Source organism: Rhinolophus hipposideros (genome assembly GCF_964194185.1).
Source record: "Rhinolophus hipposideros genome assembly, chromosome: 6".
NCBI lineage: Eukaryota > Metazoa > Chordata > Mammalia > Chiroptera > Rhinolophidae > Rhinolophus > Rhinolophus hipposideros.
This window is the reverse complement of record NC_138052.1, coordinates 74327624-74347586: the sequence shown is the minus strand read 5'-3', so window position 1 is coordinate 74347586 and position 19963 is coordinate 74327624. Positions and strand designations below refer to the sequence as shown.

At 37.7% G+C, this 19963-nt stretch overlaps 1 protein-coding gene across 2 annotated transcripts in view; it reads right to left on the bottom strand.

Moving 5' to 3' along the window:
- Positions 1-19963, bottom strand: part of PARD3B (par-3 family cell polarity regulator beta) — a 973558-nt gene that overhangs the window by 432878 nt on the left and 520717 nt on the right. For both annotated transcript variants that reach the window (XM_081052860.1, XM_081052859.1), the window contains exons 7-10: positions 17524-17649; positions 14828-15186; positions 12244-12383; positions 11014-11142 (exon numbers count right to left, since the gene is read on the bottom strand). In XM_081052860.1, coding sequence (XP_080908986.1) covers positions 11014-11142; positions 12244-12383; positions 14828-15186; positions 17524-17649 — 754 coding nt within the window. The remainder of the gene's footprint in view (positions 1-11013; positions 11143-12243; positions 12384-14827; positions 15187-17523; positions 17650-19963) is intronic.

Genomic DNA, 19963 nt, shown 5'->3' with positions numbered 1-19963 from the left:
TCTATAAAGGAAATATGTAGCTGCTGGGGAGGAGAGAAAGGAGAGGGTGAGCGCTTTTGAGTCAGACTGAAAGTCTGTAAGTCACCTGCAGGGTGACAGGCCGACAGTTCCATAAACCAGGAACCATGGGTTCCAATATTTACTCAACAATGATTCACAAAGAGAGGCACTGTTGTTCTTGGGGATGATATTTTTTCTAGTCTACTTCCACCTCTAGTAGTATTTTAATGTAATTTAATGTAACTATTACCTTTCTGTTCATCACCACCTGACATCTTAATGTAATATAGAAATAAATATTTGAGAGATACCATATTAAGTGTTATTCCCTCCCAGAAAGGCAGGATGATAGGTCAGAAGCAAGGAAGGAAATAAGTATGGAAGGAAAAGGAGAGAAAGAGGAAATATAAGAAAATGGAAACATTTCAAGATATTGAACAATCCTTCCTTAGATCCCAAACCTCTAAGAAATGCAAAGAATTAATTACCGAAAACTAGGTGATAAAAGTCCTTCATGTAACTCAATAAGAGGTCAGGAGATATAATTGAACTCGTTTGTAATTGAATATCCTGCCATCAAGGCAGATTTAAAGAAGGGTAAACTTAAAGAGACATAACAGTATTAAATGTTCTTTTGTCTTTTTAACATTGTGATAAAACATTCTTTTTTAAAAAGAGAACTAGGATTGTGGTGGGGTTTCATTTAGGCAGCAAAGGGAATTAAATAGTATGTGATTTGTGCTTGGGCATCTTAATTTAAATAATTATAATATCTTAAAGAAAAATGAATCTTAGCTCCTTCAATGTTTTATTATATCTGACAAGTTCAGTAAAAGGGCACCTATTTACTGGTGCATTATGCGTCATATGTTCTGCACACTCATTAAAAATAATGAGAACATATTTAAAAGTCATTGCCCAGAGAATCTTTGGGGACGGAGCATGGGAAGAGGTAAGTGGCAACAGATTGTTATTTAAGTGTCTATCTGTTTTATCAGCTCTTAGAAAATAAAAAAAGTAGCAATCTCAAGCCGATATTCTTTAATGATAAAGATCACACATTTTCTTGAAAAAGAGGCAGATGAAACATGTTCAAACCACTAAGTATACTTTCAAAATCAAATGGACTGCAGTGGCAGTTTCACATGTGTGGTATTTAGTTTGATAACAGCTGGAAAAGTCAACCACAATCAATTACCGTACTTTTCCCCCCTTCATCTTTAAATATCCTTTACAAAATGAATGCATTGCCTTATCTTACACCAAATGTACCTTAACAAATGTACAGATCACAGGCATAGAGGTAATTAAGCAAATCGAGGTCTTCCCCCGAGTTTTGTAACCACCTTCTCTCATCCAGCTGCTCCATAGCAACAGCTGGCATGAATTATTGGTAACATTTGGCTAACTGGATAATGAGAAAGACACAGTTTGTGGTTGGTCACAATATTACTTTTTCTGAGTTATGTAAACGTGTATATTCAGTAACTTCTTGTGTTTTCTATCCTTCAGAAGCCTAATCATGGCCACAGTGGCCACTAATAAGATATATTTCTTGTGTCATGAGAGCACGGCTGCGTCTCATAGCTCTTCATCTTTAAAACTTTGCAAGAGAATGTAATTAGGCCCCAGTCCTCTGAAATGTCATGAGAGCTTCTTTTCAGCATAGAACACTCCTTCTTCCACCACCTTCCACACTCTCCAACAAACCCAGTGTTGTGATAAAAGCCATTAAGTATTTTCATTCTGACACCTGGCAGCCATACAACCAGGCAAAACGGCCAGCACTTCCTCCATCTGTTTTAATAATGCTAAACCAGAGCATTTATCATCATTTATTTTACCAAGACTAGATTTTGCTGACAAGGGTTCAGTAAAATTCTTTCAGGTATAAGTACTTCCCAGGGAGTAGCAAATGACTATTAATCCCTCAGCCTTGTGGTTATTGAACGCATTCAAAAAACTGGCAGAGATTGAGTTCCTAGGCTCTCAGCACACAGCACAAGTGAGAGAAGGTATGATGCTTATCTCAGTGAGGTGGAAGTCTGACTTAAAAAATACTTCTGATTTTGACAAACACTGTAAATTTTGAAAAGGGCCAATATCTCCATGCCCCATTTTTCCCATCTAAAAAAAAAAGAAAGAAAAATGAGATGAATGGGAACAACTCAGCATAGTTGTTTTGTGACAGTAAATGGGGACCACTGTCTTAGGAGCTTTGAAATCTTTGCCGTGAGTTCAACTATAGCAGGTTGGGGGATGGTTGGGTATGGTCAAACCACCAGTGTCCGATGAAACACTCCTTACCCTATAGCATCCCATGTTGGAGATAAAGGGGAAGGAGAAGGAAAATTGGTGTGCTGCAAACAAATACAATAACCCAATCTTTTAAGCTTTCTTATAAACACCTTCCTTTTGTAGGTGTCTAAATCTACAAGTTACAAGGTGGCACGTAACAAATTGTGAACACAATCAAATTGAGCGTGGAAATTTTAAAGCACAATTGAGTTGGGCCTGAAAAAGTCAAGTACAATTGAGTTTGCCTAAATGAATCAGGTGTAATTGAGCTGAGTAACTGGATTGCAGTCAGCACTGGCCCTTGGCCAAAATGAAGGGTACGTGGCCAAAGAGACACAACTGGGCTTAAAATTTTCACAGAATATTTTTCACAGAACAAGAAACTGTTTGCAGAATAGAAAGATAAAGTTGAAAATTTGATTACTGAAGCTAGTCAATTATAGTCACTAAGTTATCCTACAGTCCTTGTGCCGTTTATAATGAAACCACTATTCCAATGGTTCTCAATGTTGAGTGAGCATCAGAACTGTCTGGAAGGCTTATTAAAACACATCTTTGAGCCCCACCCCTCAAGTTTCTGATTCCTTAGGTCTGGAGGGCATCTGAGAATTCACGTGTGTAACAAGTTCCCAGGTGATGCTATAACTCAGGGGTGTCCAAACTGAGGCCCGCAGGCCAACTGCGGTCCACAATCAAAGTTAATTGGCCCGCAGCAAATTCCACAAATATATTTAGTTTACTTAAATGAACCAGCTGAGGCAATAGGTACCTCACCTCGAGTGAGTGGCCCGGCTGTTTGTGTATTTTACCACATATGGCCCTTGGTAAAAAACGTTGAAAAAAGTTTGGATACCTGTGCTATAACTTCTGGTCTAAGACCACACTTTAAGAACCACTGCTCTGACAATTTATTGTAGCTACTTATTGAAGCATTTAAAAGACACTTGAACATACTTTTCCTACTTTAAAAATACCTTTAGTATTTTAAAAACATAAGGTAATGACACTTTTCTATGCCTTTACAAGTGAACTGTACTAGATCATGAAAATGTCTTAAACTACCTAAATTGTCATTCACATTCTGTAACTAGAGATTGCTAATGCTCTGAAATCTGAGGAAATCTCTGCATATTTTTTATTTGGTTTAACATAAATTTACCAGAATGGAAAATGTATTAAAGATTAGGTATACATTAAGAGTAATATCTTCTTTAGAGTATGTGGGGACAAAGCCCCAAAAAGCAGTTCCCAGGCTCTCAGCCTCACATAGAAAGGTGCTGGCTCGGGTAGTAAATGGCCATCAACTGTAATCAGATGGCCATCAGCTGTGGCTAGTTGGCTGTCAGCTGTGGCTCGTAAGCCATTGGCCACTAATATAACTGCTGTGGCTACGATAGCAGAGGAAGATGGGGGCTAGCAAGAGAGGATTGCAGGCAGGCGGATGCCGCCGGTGAGAATGTAGTGGTATGACTCGCCTACCTATGGCTCCGTGGGTGTTCCTTTTTGGCCTAGCCACATCCTGTGTTCTTACGTGGGGAGCGGGACAGGAGACCCGCAGGCCGCCCGCACGACAGAGTACCTTTTCCAGCCTTCTACGTCATCTGCTTTAATAATGCATAGCTTTCATTTATTCAATCAATGAACGTTTACTGAGTAGATAGTGAGCACTGGGCTTAGGTGACATCAGGAGTTAATGTTATTTGATACCATGTGCTAGCTAATTTTAGCTAATTCTCAAAATTATATGCTGTTACTAACCTCATTTGAGAAATGAGGGAATTGAGGCATTGCAAGGCGGAGTATGATAGGAAAGCAGGGATTCAAATTCAGGCCTTAAGACGACACCCAAACCTGGGCTCTTCATTGCTGTTTCTCTATAGTTCTTAAGGTCTAGTGGATAAATTTTAACAACCTGTGAGTCAAGGTCATGGTAAGGGGAGTCCTGAATACGCACGGAAAACTAAGTGGGTCTCCACAACCAACACCGACGGGTTCCATGATGTTTTGCCCAAGGAAGGGACTTGTAAGGAGATATCTTAAGGAGTTGTGAGGTGGAAGGGAAGGCAGTGGGAAGGCTCGCAGCAAATGTCTGGCAAGGAGAGGGCCCTGGTAACATTCTAAACAGGCGGAAAGTTTGGAATGGCTAGAGAGTGGGGAGAAGGAAGAACAAAATGTGATGATCATTGGCCCATAAACCAGCCTGGGATCCATGAAAGGAATACAACTCTAGAACAAAATAACTGTTTTCTCCTTCAAACCAGCCTATACATCTTTTAATGTCATCCCTAGATATTCAAACTTAAAACTTTAGAATTATTGATATTTCTCACTCCACCACCCTGACATCTATCAGATGCCCAAACTAAAGTTTTCTACCTTCAGATTTCTCTAAATTACCCATGGGTAGGAAACAGTAACTGTACACTTAATATCCTCATTCAGATGAGCAATGATAACAATAATGGTAACATTTGCTGACTCCCATTTTATGTGCCCTATTCTAAGTACTTGACAGTTATCTCATTGAATGGGAACCATCTCATAGGTATACAATAATCCGATGCCCGTGTTAGGGATGAGGGATGGGGATTCAGGGAGGTAACTTAATCAAGGCCATTCAGCCAATCACAGGTAGAGCCAGGATTCAACTCATGCCTGACTGATCTCAAGCACCAAACCATTGCATTCCAGTGAATTACACTAAGCTCTTAGCAGGCATCCTAACATCCTTTCACCCCTTCCAATTTATTTCAAACAACACTACTTCACATATTAACCCCTTGCTCAGTAATTTGTCAGGTTGGGCTACTCACTATCTCCTTGACGTATTTTGTATTTTCCATTCTCTATGTATTTGAGGATGCTACTTCCTCCATCCACCCCTTCCCCCACAGCTTTGCATTTTAAAATCCTACTCAATCATCAAGACCCTTTTCAAATTTTGTTGTGTTCTTGAAGGTTTTCTTGGTACCCAACCTTGAATCTCCATAATGCTTTATTTGCATAATTTCATCAATTTATCACTCTTGTTTTCTTTATAGGCTAGCAGCTCCCTGAGGACAGAAACACATTTTATTCATCTCTGTGGAGTTCAGGGTGCAGAGCTTTGACTAGGATTAAATAAAAATTGGTTGAATGGGATTGCAGTCCAAAGGAAATGGAAATTATTGTAGGGAGAAGCAGAAATGGAGACTATATTTTAGCATGGACTCCATCTTAAGTAACTAGAACTGTTTTACATGGAGAGTCCATAAAATATAGCAATGCTTTTTGGGTTTTGCATAATTATTTAAATTCTAAAACATAACTGGCACTTTGGTTTACATAGAAAATTCATTCTGAAATCATTCATCAATTTTTGCCACTTATCCACAATAACTGCTGTAATATTCAGTCTTTCTTAAGTACCTTGGTTAATTAAGCATGGAATCATTTGAATCAAATAGCCAAAGGGAATAACATCATATATCAGTTAAGTGAAGTTCATTTAAAATTTCAAATGAAAAATTTTGCATGATTTACGGTGTTAAATAATTTGACATTTGACAGTGTTAATTTTTCACTTACAAAGAGAGTAAACCATGAACGGTTTGGAGCCACACGTCACTGATTAAGGTAGCCACAGCGTTGGAATACACTAAGCAGAACGACTATTCAGTCTCCACACATGTGTACATCATTTTTGTTTTTTTGTTTTTTGTTTTCCTCAGCAAAAGCAATATTCCTAAGTGAAGGTCAAATCAGCATGACAAACATGGCTAACTTTTGGATCTCAATCATACCAGGCAGGAGCGACTTGCTTTTTTGAAATATAGTTATTCCCACTTGCAGACCCAGCATTTAATAGCAGGCAAACTTGGCAGGTAGAAATTATAAATACGTTTGAAATTTTCTCAGCTCGTTTTACCCACCAGGGGTAGCAGTGATTTTTAGGATAACGTAAAGATAAGGCAGCAGGTCAGGACATGAAATGTTAAAGAGGTTAACAAAGACATGGCAGAACATTCCTTTCTCCCCAGTAAATGAAAGAAGACACACATGTACTTATACATATATGACAAATAACACAGTGTCTCTCTTTCTGAAGCTCTTAAAAATAAAGGCTTGAAATAAATAGAAAACCTTTAGTTTTTCAGGATCTTTCCTAAATGGAAAAATAGCTTCATTTGACACTTTGTGTAAGGAAAAAAAACATTTCAAGTATCAGGGATGGAAAAGAACGTATAAACCAGTCTTTCACAGAACAGACCAAACAAACCACCCATTAAGTAGCATAGTTTTCATTTCCAGTGCAGACGCAGACACAGCAGTTTCACCTTCCGATTCTATTACCAACACTAATCTCAAAGTTCCTTCTGAAAAAATGTTCCTTATGTGAACACCTCTTTAATAAACTCTCAGTCAGTCAGGGGTGAGGAGATCAAAGGATCTTCCAGACTGGGATTCTGGAGAGATTACCTTTGAAGCACAGTTCTTTTGGTAAGGATACTAGAAACAGCTAAATAGTTGTAATGTTATTACATAAATTCCTCTCATTTGATTTTCAACTCAGCTTGCCACAAATGGAAAGAAGGTCGGCTAAGTGTCCTGCTAAATTTGTGACACTAACCAATTGTTCAGGAAGGAGGACATGGCCTAGCAAATATAAAAATTCAGTACAATTTTCTTATGTGGCAGGAGAAATGACCAGGAAATGGATGCTAAGGCCTTTGGAATGACAGAGGGTCACATCCGAGAGACCATTCTATATCGGGACTTCCTGTATAACTGCTGACCACATGCTCCCTTGGCTGTAAGTGTTAAGACTTTACAAGAAGCGGATGATATCAATGAAGTAAGGAAGATTTAACTGCGAGAAAATAGGCAGAGCAGTGTTGTTAAGAGGGTAGAAAGCTTATACAATAGCAAGGCTTAATAAAAGGGAGAAGACAGTTTCTCAGAACAGAAAAACAATAAACACAGTTTGTTTTCTTCAAAGGAGATAGAAAAAGACAAAAGCAGGAAGTGTTGTCCTTCCTTCATCCTGCCAGATTTTCAATGAAAAGTCAAATGTGTGCATCAATCACAATGAGGGAGAAGAGACCAAAGTGATACCACTTTAGATTTTTTTGAAAGAAAAATACAAAGGTGTATTATTACATAGCTCACTGTTCTTCGTTTTGCTCTTTCAAATAGTCCAGGGCATGCCACACCAGAAGTAATTCCCACTAAAACAGTCCCATACATGCCAACCAAGCATGACCACTTTTTCAACTTCCTGTATAGTTCATGCTACTTAGCACTCAAGGCCAGCATTGGGGCTGGAAAGAGAATACTATTTCAGATTTTTCCAAAACAAAGATTCTGGGTCCACATTATTTATGTGCATCTGAGCCTCAAATGTCCTTGCTTGGCTGTGGTTACAAAGAATATTCCACATACTTGGATAGTTAGAAGTCAGATATTTTTTTTTTTAAAGTCGAGACTATTTGCTAGGATATTCTAAGAGAATGGATACTAAACACATGCCCTCCAAATTTTGTATAAAACTGAAAACATTGAGAATAAATAATTTATTTGCACTCCATCTCATCATTGCACAATTAATTTAATATGCTCTCTGGTGGGCTCAGCCTATGACGTCACTTTCTGGGATAGAAATCAAATTTTGCTAAATTCTATTAAATGAAAGTGAAATAATATATACAGGCTGTCCTGAATTATGGACTTGGTTGGTCATAAAAATTATTGCAATTCAGTATTTTGGATACCAGAATACACTTAAAAAAAAATCAATGTTCAAAATAGTGGTTAATACCAGGCCAAACAGCATAAGTTTATTTATCCCATAATGAATCTAAAGTATGGCATTATGTTTATAGCACCACAGAAGTGATAACGTACTAGAAGAAATAATCATAGCTAACACATACTGAGAACTTACAATTGGCTAGAAACGATGTTAAAAGCATTGCATACATTATCTCTTTTAATCCTCACAACAATCTTATGATACAGATGAGGAAACAGCCTCAGAATGATACTGTGACCTGCTATAGATCACACAGTAAGTGGTGAATACAGAAGTTGAGTACCGGGAGTTGACCATATGAAGTGTTGAAAAACCTAGGCCTCTAGTTCCTCCTCCTTGTGGGACAATGGTCAGGTTACTCAACCACAAGGGACCTCTGCTTCCTCAACTGTAAAGGTAGAGTTGGACTCACTGATTCTTTCAGCTCCCTTTGGCCCCCAAATTCTATTATTCCATTCACTAACTTCCATGTGGAACTGGCTTCGATTGAAAATACATTCAGAGTTTCAAAATGAAGTAAAATCAACATCCCTGTCCCCCTTACCTGGGGGAGGGGGTAGAGCTTCTAGGAAGAAGGAATTGGCTGTGGAGTTGGGAATGCTAGAGGACATATGGGGGGAGGGTATACGGAACTGATAGATGGGGAAGTAAGGGCTCATGAGCCTTTGAGCTCCCCATTGGAGCTGTCATTGGGTTCTTTCGCATGTGTAGGGACTGGCTGGAATGTTTCTATGCAAGGTTTTACTCCTTCCAGGACCATAATTCAACCAGTTAAAACATCTTTCCTTGTTCTCCTATCCATGAAACCAATAATATATAAACTCACTGAGAGTTTTTATCTCCAGTACCCAAAGAGGTGAAAGGGCTTCCAAATGCTGTTCCATTTCACTTTCACTTTGGTAGAAAAAGACTAAGGTGTTTGGATAAATAAAGAATTGAAGGAAGGATCTATCTGAATTTTAGAAAAAAAAAATCTAGACTCCAGGTTTCTGCAGCATTTCTCTTTAGGAAGAGTAAGGAGCGTCAGTGAATAATGAGATAGAAATTCAAGATCCCACCTTCAAAAATGATGGGATATGGAGGAGTTAAGTGGAGGAAAGGAAGTGGGGAGAACAGTTTTGATATTGTGTACCACTCATTCTTCTTCCCTTCCCTATTTTACCGTAGATTTTCCTAAAGCATACAATTAGGACAAAGGGAAAATTGGTTAAGATGATGGAAAGAGAAGGAATAACTGAAATGAAATTCCATGCCACAGAAACATGGGAGAAAGGGGTCCTTTGGCCAGAACCGATGAACATTAATATATGAGAGGTGATTCAGTAAGGCTGTACATTCAAACATGAATATAAACACATGTAACAGAATATTAGGCTCAGAGTAGATATCTTAGAGGTTATCTAGTCTTATCACCTTAATAATAGTTTTAGCAGTAATAGCAATAGTTTTTTATTTTTATTTTTTTTTAGAGCATCTTTGACAGATGGTGAGGCAGGCTCTGTTTCAATATTCTAAATAACCCACTTCCTTCTTGGACAACTCCAATAGTTAGAAAGTTCTTGGAACATTATTATTACTTCCAACTATTTGTTTTGGTACAAGCTCAGTAAGGGCAGAAAACAAGTCTTTATTTTTGCATCCTCAGAAGCTCCGATTTAGTGCACAGCAGATATTCAGTAAACTGTTTGTTAGATTAACACACAAGTAAATAAGGGATATAAACTATCTGAAGAAACAGAATAAGTCTACTTTCTTATCCATACAATAACTATTTACATACCTTATAACAACCATCATGTGTCTTAAACTTTCTCTTTCTTAAGCTAACTATCCTCATTTTTCTTAACTAACCTTCACTATTCTGACAATCTAATTCTGGGAACCTATCATGTGCCTTTGTAATTTCTTATATAGACTTAAAGGAAATACAATTTTTTTAAAAGGGTTAATAAAAATATTCTTTTACCACATCTATTCCTCTTTGTTATTAGTCATAAAAGTCCTTTGAATTTTCTATAGCTTTCTTATATGTTTCAATAAAATAAATAATATATGTTCATTGTAAAAAAAATGAGACAATGCATTTCTCTCAACTATTCAGGTACATCTGTTTTCAGTTATTTTTTAAAGATTTTAAAAGGTAATTTAATCATACTGTATATGTAATTTTATACCCTACTTTTTTACTTAGCAATGCTATGAATATTTTCTCATGTTCTTATCAATTCTTCACAAGAGACAATTTAAAGTACTTATATTTAATTAGAGAGATATCCAGGTATTTACCTCACCAATACCTGAAGGTTGTACAACACTCCATATATCACTACTATAAATAGTAAAAATCAATGTACATGAATGTTTTCCACTTCTTTGATGATCAGTGTAGATTATTAGAAGTATAGTTACTAGGTCAAAGGGTATACATTTTTAATAAGACTTTTGAAATTCTCTTTCTCAAGATACCTTTCCCAGCCTTCAAGGCTAGGTTAAAGTCCCTGGTTATAAATTACTACAGCACTCTGCAGTTCTCTTTCATAATCTTCATCACGATTTTGAACACTTATATTTTTATTTCCTTTTAGACTGCAAATTGTATTAATATAGGACCACGAACATTTTTGCTGTGTTTTGCATAGGGCCTACCACATAACACATACTTGATATACATTTTATTTAGTTGAATATTATAAAATTGCCTCCTTAAAAGGATATCTGAATTTGTACACCAGAAACACTGTTTGCATATATCCACTCACTGCATTGACATCCTAAAACTGTGATACCCAAAGCAGGACAAAATACTCTTATATGATTCATAAATGAAGCCTGTGATTTAGAACTCATCATTCAGCTGGCATGAATTCCCTGAGTGTATTAAACTCTGCACTAACCATGCAGTTAGATTGTGATCTGAACATTACCAGCTCTCGGGGTAGAAAAGTTCCTTCTTGGCGGGCAATGACCAGCGATGCCGTCTCGCCCTGCCTGGTGCTCCTCAGCATGGCCACGAGCTCTTCCTGAGTGCGTCCAGTGACATCTCTGCCGTTGACCTAATGAACGAAACCACACAAACGGACATGATGACAACACTTCCCTTCTCCTTCTACCCTAGATGGTTTTTGCAAGTAAGCAGACATGGGCATCCCACAATCAATGAAGATCTGACAAGATGACAACTGAACACCTGGGCCAAACCAACCATGTTGAAAATACCAGTACTACACCGACCATCATTATTACGGTGCCAGGCAGTCTCAGACAGTCAAAAATTTATATGTTTAGTTCCTCCCAAGACATCACTTTTTTTTATGGGGAGAAAATCAAACTGAAAGGCATCAGAGAATGATTCCTCAAATAGGAAGGAAGTGGATTTCAGATGCTTAACTGGCACCATTTTCTGCCTAATACAAGAAGCAGCAGTGGAGCGTTATCACACAGCAAATTTCTCTGGAAGTAAGAGTCTTTCATTATAATTCTACAATGCTGTCCAGGTTTTCATAGATTATTGGAAATTATCATTTGGAGCTAGAGTCACTTGGTACACCTTCTTTCATGATCTACAACCGCATGAAAAGCTATCTAGTATTGCTTCCATGCCATGAGAAAGTTAAATGGAACCAGGCAGTTTCAAGGAAGATGGTTTCTTGAAATCTAAGTTGACAATATACATTTAGCCAAGAAGATGATGCTATCGAACAAAAATAAATGAAGGGGGAAAAAAAAGCCTCTTGCTTTGGGTAATTCCAATACTTCTCTATAGACATAGATCAACCTGAGACAGGCTGGCCCGTTTTTGACAGAAGTTTAAATAAATTGCTACCAGGGCTTGGGTGTAACTTTGAAATTCTTACCCCTAATTAAACGAACTCATTGATTTCATTCAAATTCCCCAGCGACCCTAAGAGGTAGAAGCAAGAAAGAGAAGATAGGAAAAAGTTTTCAGTGTTACTTGTCCCTGTATCACTGGCCTGATTACGGACTTACAAAGTTAGGCTGCTCATTAACTAGTTTTATAAATTCCTTATCTTGTCTTTAAGTAATAATTTTCAATACATTATATTCAAAACATAAAAGTTAACATCTATGTTTGTATACTTATTTATTTAAACACCAAAAACTATTTTATTGAAGATATTAATTCTAATTCTTACCTCCAAAATTCTGTCCCCTGATTGTAGGCGGCCATCTTTTATTGCTGCTCCTTTTGGTAAAATATTTTTTACAAAAATGGGACCAGGACCATGTATGGAAGAGTCTCTGGTAACCACAGTAAAACCAAGTCCTTCAGGGCCTGGTGTAAAAGACCAGGAGAAACCATAGTCACTTTAAGCAGGAATAATATTATATTCAATCTTACAGTAAGATCTACCTAATTTAGACTAATGTAGAGTAAGTGAAATATTTACATTCCAGCACATATTACGTTGGTATAAAAATAATTGCAAAAACCGCAATAACTTTTGAACCAACCTAATAAATACCCTTCAGTTGTTTTGGTTTCAAATACAGATGATAATTCCTGACAAGCCATGACGGTATCAAAGTGAATTTAGGGCCCAACGCAGATGCGTAACGCTTTTGTTTATTAATGTCCTAGAAGAAATGCCACATGCTATTTATATACCCAGGAGACTGATTTCTCAGTAAACAATAAGAAACAAAAGGTCATATAACATGAGTTTTGTCAGGCTCTCAATCAGCTAGCTAATCTGTGACTTTCCTCTCTACTTGTGTCTTGATTCCTTGTATTCTGCATCCCATTGTCTCTTCACTCCCTCTTGCTGCTCCTGTCCTGATCTCTTGCATCTCTAAGCTCTCTGTGTATGTGTGTGTATGTATGTTTGTGTGTGTGTGTGTGTGTGTGTCTATATATATGTTCACTCTATCTAAAGGTATGCTCAGTTTCTCTACCTTAAAGAATCCTTACTTTAATCTTACTGTTTCTTCAATTTCCATCACCAATGACCTACCCATGACCATATCCAGTAAATCTTCCTATTTTTGATCTTTCCTCTTCTCTAGTTTTGACACTGTGCATCAATCATTTTCTTGACATAACTCCACCCCTGTGGTGTTTTAATCTTTATTTTCTGATTATTTTCCTACCTCTCTGATCATAGCATGTCTGTCATTCTCTTCCCCACTGTCCTCCCACATTAACATAGATGTTCCCCGAGGAGCTGTCCTGGAACAACTTGTCCTTTAGACTCTGCTTTGGCTAGCTCCTGGCTCCAAATAACAGCTCCCTATGGATGACACGTAAAAGTCATTGTTTGGCTCTAATCTCACCGGTGTCAGCTTCCTAGAAATCACCATGCACCTACTTTCACCAGCTTTCCAAACTTAACTATGAACTCTTTCTCCAATCCAGATCCTGACCTTTACAAATATACTCATCTACTTAAAATTCTAATTTCTAACAATGACATCTCCATTGTACAAGCTACTCTGACTGAAATCCTCAGCCATAACTGTAATTCCTATCTTTCTTCCCTTCTTATCCAGTCAGCTACTAAGATATACATATTATATTTAGACAGATACAATGCATCCTCTACTGGTCCTTTGTTGTTTGGTTTCTTCTTCCGTCTATCTCTTTGCTGTCAGATTAATCTTCCCCAAGTACAGTTGTTATGTCATATTCTTTATTTTTGCATTCAAGGTTTTCTGATGGATTTTTAAGGTCACATTCTGGGTCTGATTCATCTATCTTCAAAGTACTCAACCCATGTCTATACATAGCTGGATAATTTGTACAAAAGATATAACTGATGCATTTACACAAAAAGCCCAATTCCTAAGCATACTGGAATATTTATGCCTTCTAGTCAATACATCTTCTCAGTACAGAATTCTTATGGGGGGGGGGGCGAAATTTTGATGAGAGGGTATTTCAGAAGAATCTCTATTAAAGGTACATGTTATTTGCTTTAATATATGTTAATAAGGTTTCTAAACTACTTTAGCATTATTACATTATCTATGAATTCTGACAAGAATCTCTGAGATCTTGGTTTCTTTTGAATTGAGTCTTGAAAATCATAGGATCGCAGAAGGTCGCAGTGGGTAAGGAATTATCAGAAGTTACAAAACAAACATAGGCACAGAAGTACATGAATGCTTATATGTATATGGTAATATTGCATAAATATGCATGTACACACACTATCTAGTCTCATTGATCTGTGCTTGAAATGGATAAAAAAGTTGAAAAAGATGAAGAAAGAAAATGCTTTTGAAACGAGGTATTTAAAAGAATATGTCTGCAATGCTGAATTAGTGAAATTACTACTTATCACATACATAGTTTCTGAAGAGTTAATTTTTTGATAGTCCAAAAAGATCTAGGAGAACCAGAAACAGTATGCTTTTGAAGCTTGGCCTAGGATGCTTTAAAAATCTCTAATCTTGATAAAAACCGAAACAACTGAACCTTAGTGCCTGTTTAGTATTAAGTTGTGATACAGTATTGCTCTGTTTCTATCAAGTTTGCAATGATTCCTTCCAGTCCCCAACATGTCTTTATTATTTGTGTTAAATACACTTTCCAGCAAAAAAGATTAAGAAATGTACTCCAATTTCAAGAAATTTAAATTGCCTAAGTGTACACTTAAATCTATTCTTTAATACAATTAAACGCAGGGAAAATTAACAAAATTAGCCTTAATGCATTTCTCTTAACCAATTTTGCATGCTACAACAATAGAATGTTATTAAGCATAATTTAATAATTACCTTTCTTAAGGTCAATCTTAATTTTCTTTGCATTTTTCTTGCTGCCAAACCCCATGAGAGGGGAGAGTGAGGGAGAGGATGATTTTCTACCTAGTCTGGGTACTCTGGGGCTCTTGCTTTGTTGAAGGGAAGCTGATGCGTCTTCCTCAGGACTGCTTGCTCCTGTGAGATTTACTGTCTTTATTCCAGATTTTCCATGGATAGAAGGTGATGGCTTTGTTCTCACAACACCATCACTGTTACCAAAAATGTGAAGAGGCCCAATGACTGACTTCTCGTACTGTTCACGGTTTTGAGGTGGAAGGACATGCAGGACCACACCTGGAGCTTTCATTGCCTGACGGAAGACATCTTGAGCCCTTGAAAGAGAGTTAGTTAGTACATTGATAGCAACACCATATTACAGCATGCCATCTTCTGAAGCCCTCCAGCATCATGGCGAGGAGAGCAGCATAGTATCATAAGCATAGGAGATACTTCCGCTATCACTACCAGCTTGACCCTGTTACCTAAATATACTAGGGGTGTCAAAATAATGCATACACATGACTTGTATTCGTATTTTGTTATTATCAGTAGATATTGAGCATTACAATTTTTCTTAAAATGTGTATACATTTTTTTTTGGCACCCTCTGTATTTACCCCTTATGATCTGCCCATTAGGCGCCCCTATACTAGGCTACTCATGCATTATTATCTCAGTCTTCTTAATAACCGTGTTAGATTAGTATAATTAGCTGTCATTTTACAAAATGGAGAAATCGAGGCTCAGGGAGATTAAATAACTTATCCAACGAACCACAGCTTTCAAGTATGTTGAAATCTATCCAGAAGTGATTACTGAATTAAATATAAAAGCAAGCTTTAACTTTATATGGAAAACAATCATTTTGTATTACTGATCAGATTATCAATTAATTTCCTTCTAGGATTTCATTCTAAAGTACTTCAGGTGTTCTTTAACATGGGTTGTATTCCCAAAGTTTAACTTTGACATAAATGTTTCCTCACAGAGACACTGGGAAAGTGTGTCGGCTGTGTGGAATGTCATAATGGATGGTTAATCCCATATGCACCCTCCGGTTATTCTATTATTGAGTACCCGTATATTTTTACTTTTTATGTTTTAGCACTTTGTGTTTTTCCTCAAATTTCCTATTACTTTTTCTCTCCTTCTACCTTATGCCTCATTGTGCCTTATGACTAGGTAAAACAGTTACCTTCCCCAGCCTTTCTTACCAATGTGGTGTAAGAGAAGGGGTAGCAAAAAGTTGGATTATCTGGGAGGTGGAAACCTTTTAGCTCTTGGTTTCTCTTTCCTATTTCTTGAAACTCAGAAATGATGGAGGGAGCTCCAGCAACTACTGTGGCCATGACACAACTTAAAGATAGTAGCCACATAATAAGGATAGTAAAGCAGAAAGCTGCAAGATGCCTGATAATGCTGATGATGGTAGAACCGCCATCCCAACTCTGGACGGCCACCTCCGTACATTTTGTCCTTAGAAAAGATAAATTCTAATTTTGTTTGAACTACTTTTCTTTCAGGACTCTGTAACAAGCAGCCACAACAAATAATACTGAATTATAATCCCAACTGCCATCTGAGCTCCCCCTCACCTTACTGAAATGCTAACTTGCCCACATTGTTAGTGGAGGAGGGAGAAGACTTCACATTGACAGTCCAGCTCCTCTGGTCAATTCCTTGACTAGGAGTCAGTTTCTACTCCCTACTAACTCCGTACTGAGCTTTCATGAACCCCAATTTCCATCTCTATAAAATAGGGATAATAATGTGTGCCTTGCATACTTTTCAAGTCCTTATAAAAAAGCACAGGACTATATAAAAATATCACTATTAATAATGATTATAATTTTATCTATCGTTATTTTCAGAAATAGACTATTAAAGCTTCATTCCTTTGACAGTTAAGCAGCCAGTACCCACTGGCCTCCTCCCACAACCACTGACCCCTTCACACACACACACACACACACACACACACACACACTATGTTGACAATTAATGGCCCCAGAGAAGACATATTATGAGCTGTCTTGATCAGAACTGAGAGGTTGATGATCATTACTAAGAAGTATTCATATTTATACTCTTGTTCCAGAATCCCACTGCAATGCCAACATACATTTGAAAGCATATGCAAACTGCTACAGACTCTTTTTCTTTGGTATATGAAGCTAGTCCATAACATTTTAAAAGAGAGACATGATTGTTTTGTGGGAGAGTATTTTAATTTTTTCTCTTTGTTTCTATTAGTGAGTGAGTCCTTACAGACATCTCTCACAGATACTTAGTTTAAGAAAGACTGCTGACACCAAGTAAGTTAATTAATAAATGGAACTAACAGTCTGTGAAAAGAGTCATTAAATACCAGTCTAACTGACCCATATCCCAAGAAAAACAAACCCATCTATTGATGCCCCAGAAGGACAACCAGGCAGGAAGGCGTGCTACATTCTGCAGTTTACCATTCCTGGGACTATCAGGGACATGTGCAGACCACCTCTGAGGACGCTAAAACACAAGATGCATTTGAAAAATGCATGTTCTGGGGTCATTCAAAGGAAACTGAGAGAAATTCTGCCTAGAATTCGGATCATAATGAGCTCAGTAATGATTATAAGCATTCTAAGGCTCTAATAAAGTAAACAACACAATGAAAAAATGCTTACTGAGCAAATGTTTTGTCTACAAGGTCCACATTGTTGATTTTTACAATACATTCATTTTCATGAAATAGTCCTTCCCGCTTGGATCTGCTGTTTTCTTCAATGCCACGGATGAAGAGTCCTAGAATCCTAAATGCAAAATTTTGGTTGAAATAGAATTACTGTATAATAATATGCTAATTATTTCTCCACTTACAACTGTTCAGAAATAAGCAGTGATTTTATTTATGAAAGAAATTATGCTTTATATTCAGGCAACTGTTTGTTATTTAAATCCTTAGTTAAAAAAAAAAGACAAAAATACCACAACCCATTAAAAGAGAAAAACCTCTTCAAGACAAACATACATAAACACCAACCCAGGGTACATTAATCTATGATCTATGATTTCTAATGCTTGCAGTAACCTTAGAAAAGGTTAGTTTAGCTCAGACTTGAGAAGTCAAAGGACTGGTTTGGAGAAGAGCATCACAGCTGGCTGCAAGAAGGAATCTGAGTTAGTGCCAAGGGGGCAACCAGATGTTTAGTAATGAGAGAGGATTAGGTGTTCACTGTAACTTTTTGCAGTCTTATTACCTGCTCTGATAATTTGCATTTTAAGAAGTAAACATTTAGGCACAGCTCTTATTACTCGCTTCAGAAGGAAGTTCGGTCCCATTTGTCAGTGCCACTGAATGAAGTATGCGTTGAGCGTTTTCTCTGTGCTAAGGATGGAAGGGTATGTGATAGGTTGTAGGCCCAGGACAACTAGTCAGTACAGACCTGGAGTAAAGTAGAAATGAAAACACTGGATGTATCAATAAGCTGAGATTTTTCTTAGAAGTACATGGGGAGAAAGTGGGATGTAAAGTGGATCAGACGAATGAGAAGGAGTTAGCTAGGAAGAGAGAGAATCTACAAGGAGGCAGGATGGCCCCTGTTGCTTGTGTAAGCCAGGTGTGTGCGAAGAGCAGGGTGGGGAACTAACACTGGATGGGGAGGCCAGTGCTGCATAGAAGGGCTTCGGCCACCAGCTGCTGAGCTTTATCTGGGAGGTTGGAGTGCTATGTGACAACTGCTTCTGAGCAAGACAGTGACATGATGAAGGCAGGTCTTGGGAAGAATCATCTGAAATTTCAACCAGGAAGTCTGGGTTCAGAGAGGATACAAGAGTCCTAGTGCTTTGTGGTTGTAGCTCAAGTCAGGAGGAGAGGGAGCTGGAAAAGAAGGACAAAGAAAACTACAGCGATAAAAATAAAGATTAAATTGTGTGTGTGTGTGTGTGTGTGTGTGTGTGTGTGAGAGAGAGAAAGAGAGAGAGAGAGAGAGAGAGAGAGAGAGAGAGAGAGAGAGAGAGAGAGAGAGATCTGTTAGATTTCAGTAGTGTATAAACTGAAAACAAAGATATTAAACGTGCATTTTTTAGCTGTTTCTCATCTGAGGGATTTCCCTTCTCCTTGTGGTATGTCGAGATCCTAGCTGTGTCCCTGAGTAAGAAAAATAGGTATCTTCTCCAAGACAAATTTGTGGGGTGTGGAAAAACTGCCACCTTCTCTTCCCTCATCCTCTTATTTTACTTTGTCATTCTCTTTTCTATAGGGGCCACAGCCCCTTTGTGTTAAATCTCAAATCTAAATACAATATTAGCACATTTTATGTATGAGTAATAGGATCAGCGATGGAAAAGGGGCGGTCTCTCATAAAAGTGCAGGAGGAAACCATCTTCCTCTTGAGTGTCCACTAGGTACAACTTCTGCCTCCAGGGCATCCGTTTGCTTAATGAGCTCATGTCATCCAGCCATCTCGAGATGACAAAAGGAGAGGCACATGCACTGATGTTTAGATCTCTGCTTCAAAAACGTTAAATGAGTCCAGTGTGTGGATGCAGAGAGAACAGCATACCACCACCTCCTGCAGGGTGCAGGCTCAGGGTCATGCGCACCGATGTGTGCTCAGGTGTTACGCTTGGTTTCCTAGTTCTAGTAGGTTAGTAAATTAATCATTTGCTGTGTGGAAGAGAAAAGAGGCCAAAGCTCCTATTTGATAAAGGATCTGAGATTCAAATGAATATTTTTAAGATACCAATCCTACCTTAATCTCTTAGCATAATATTAAAACTTGAACCATTTGTCATGCCAAAAAAAAAAAAAAAAAGAAGAAGAAGAAGAAGAAGAAAAAGAACAAAGTTGTGTGGCTTTCCTAAATTAAACAACTCTCTAATAGTTGGCATTTTGGAATTTTTTGTTATGATGGATTCACAATAACATGATCCATTAGGAGACTCACATGTGGTTATAAACTAGTTTATGTAAGCGATATTTTTTTAACAAGCATTCACGTCTTCTTTTAATTTAATTCAGTACATCATCAGTCATGTAATGTTACTCCCTAGGATTTAATTTCACATTTTGGGAGATGAATTAATTCTTTCAGGCCACTGGGTTGCAATTTAGCTGGCATAATA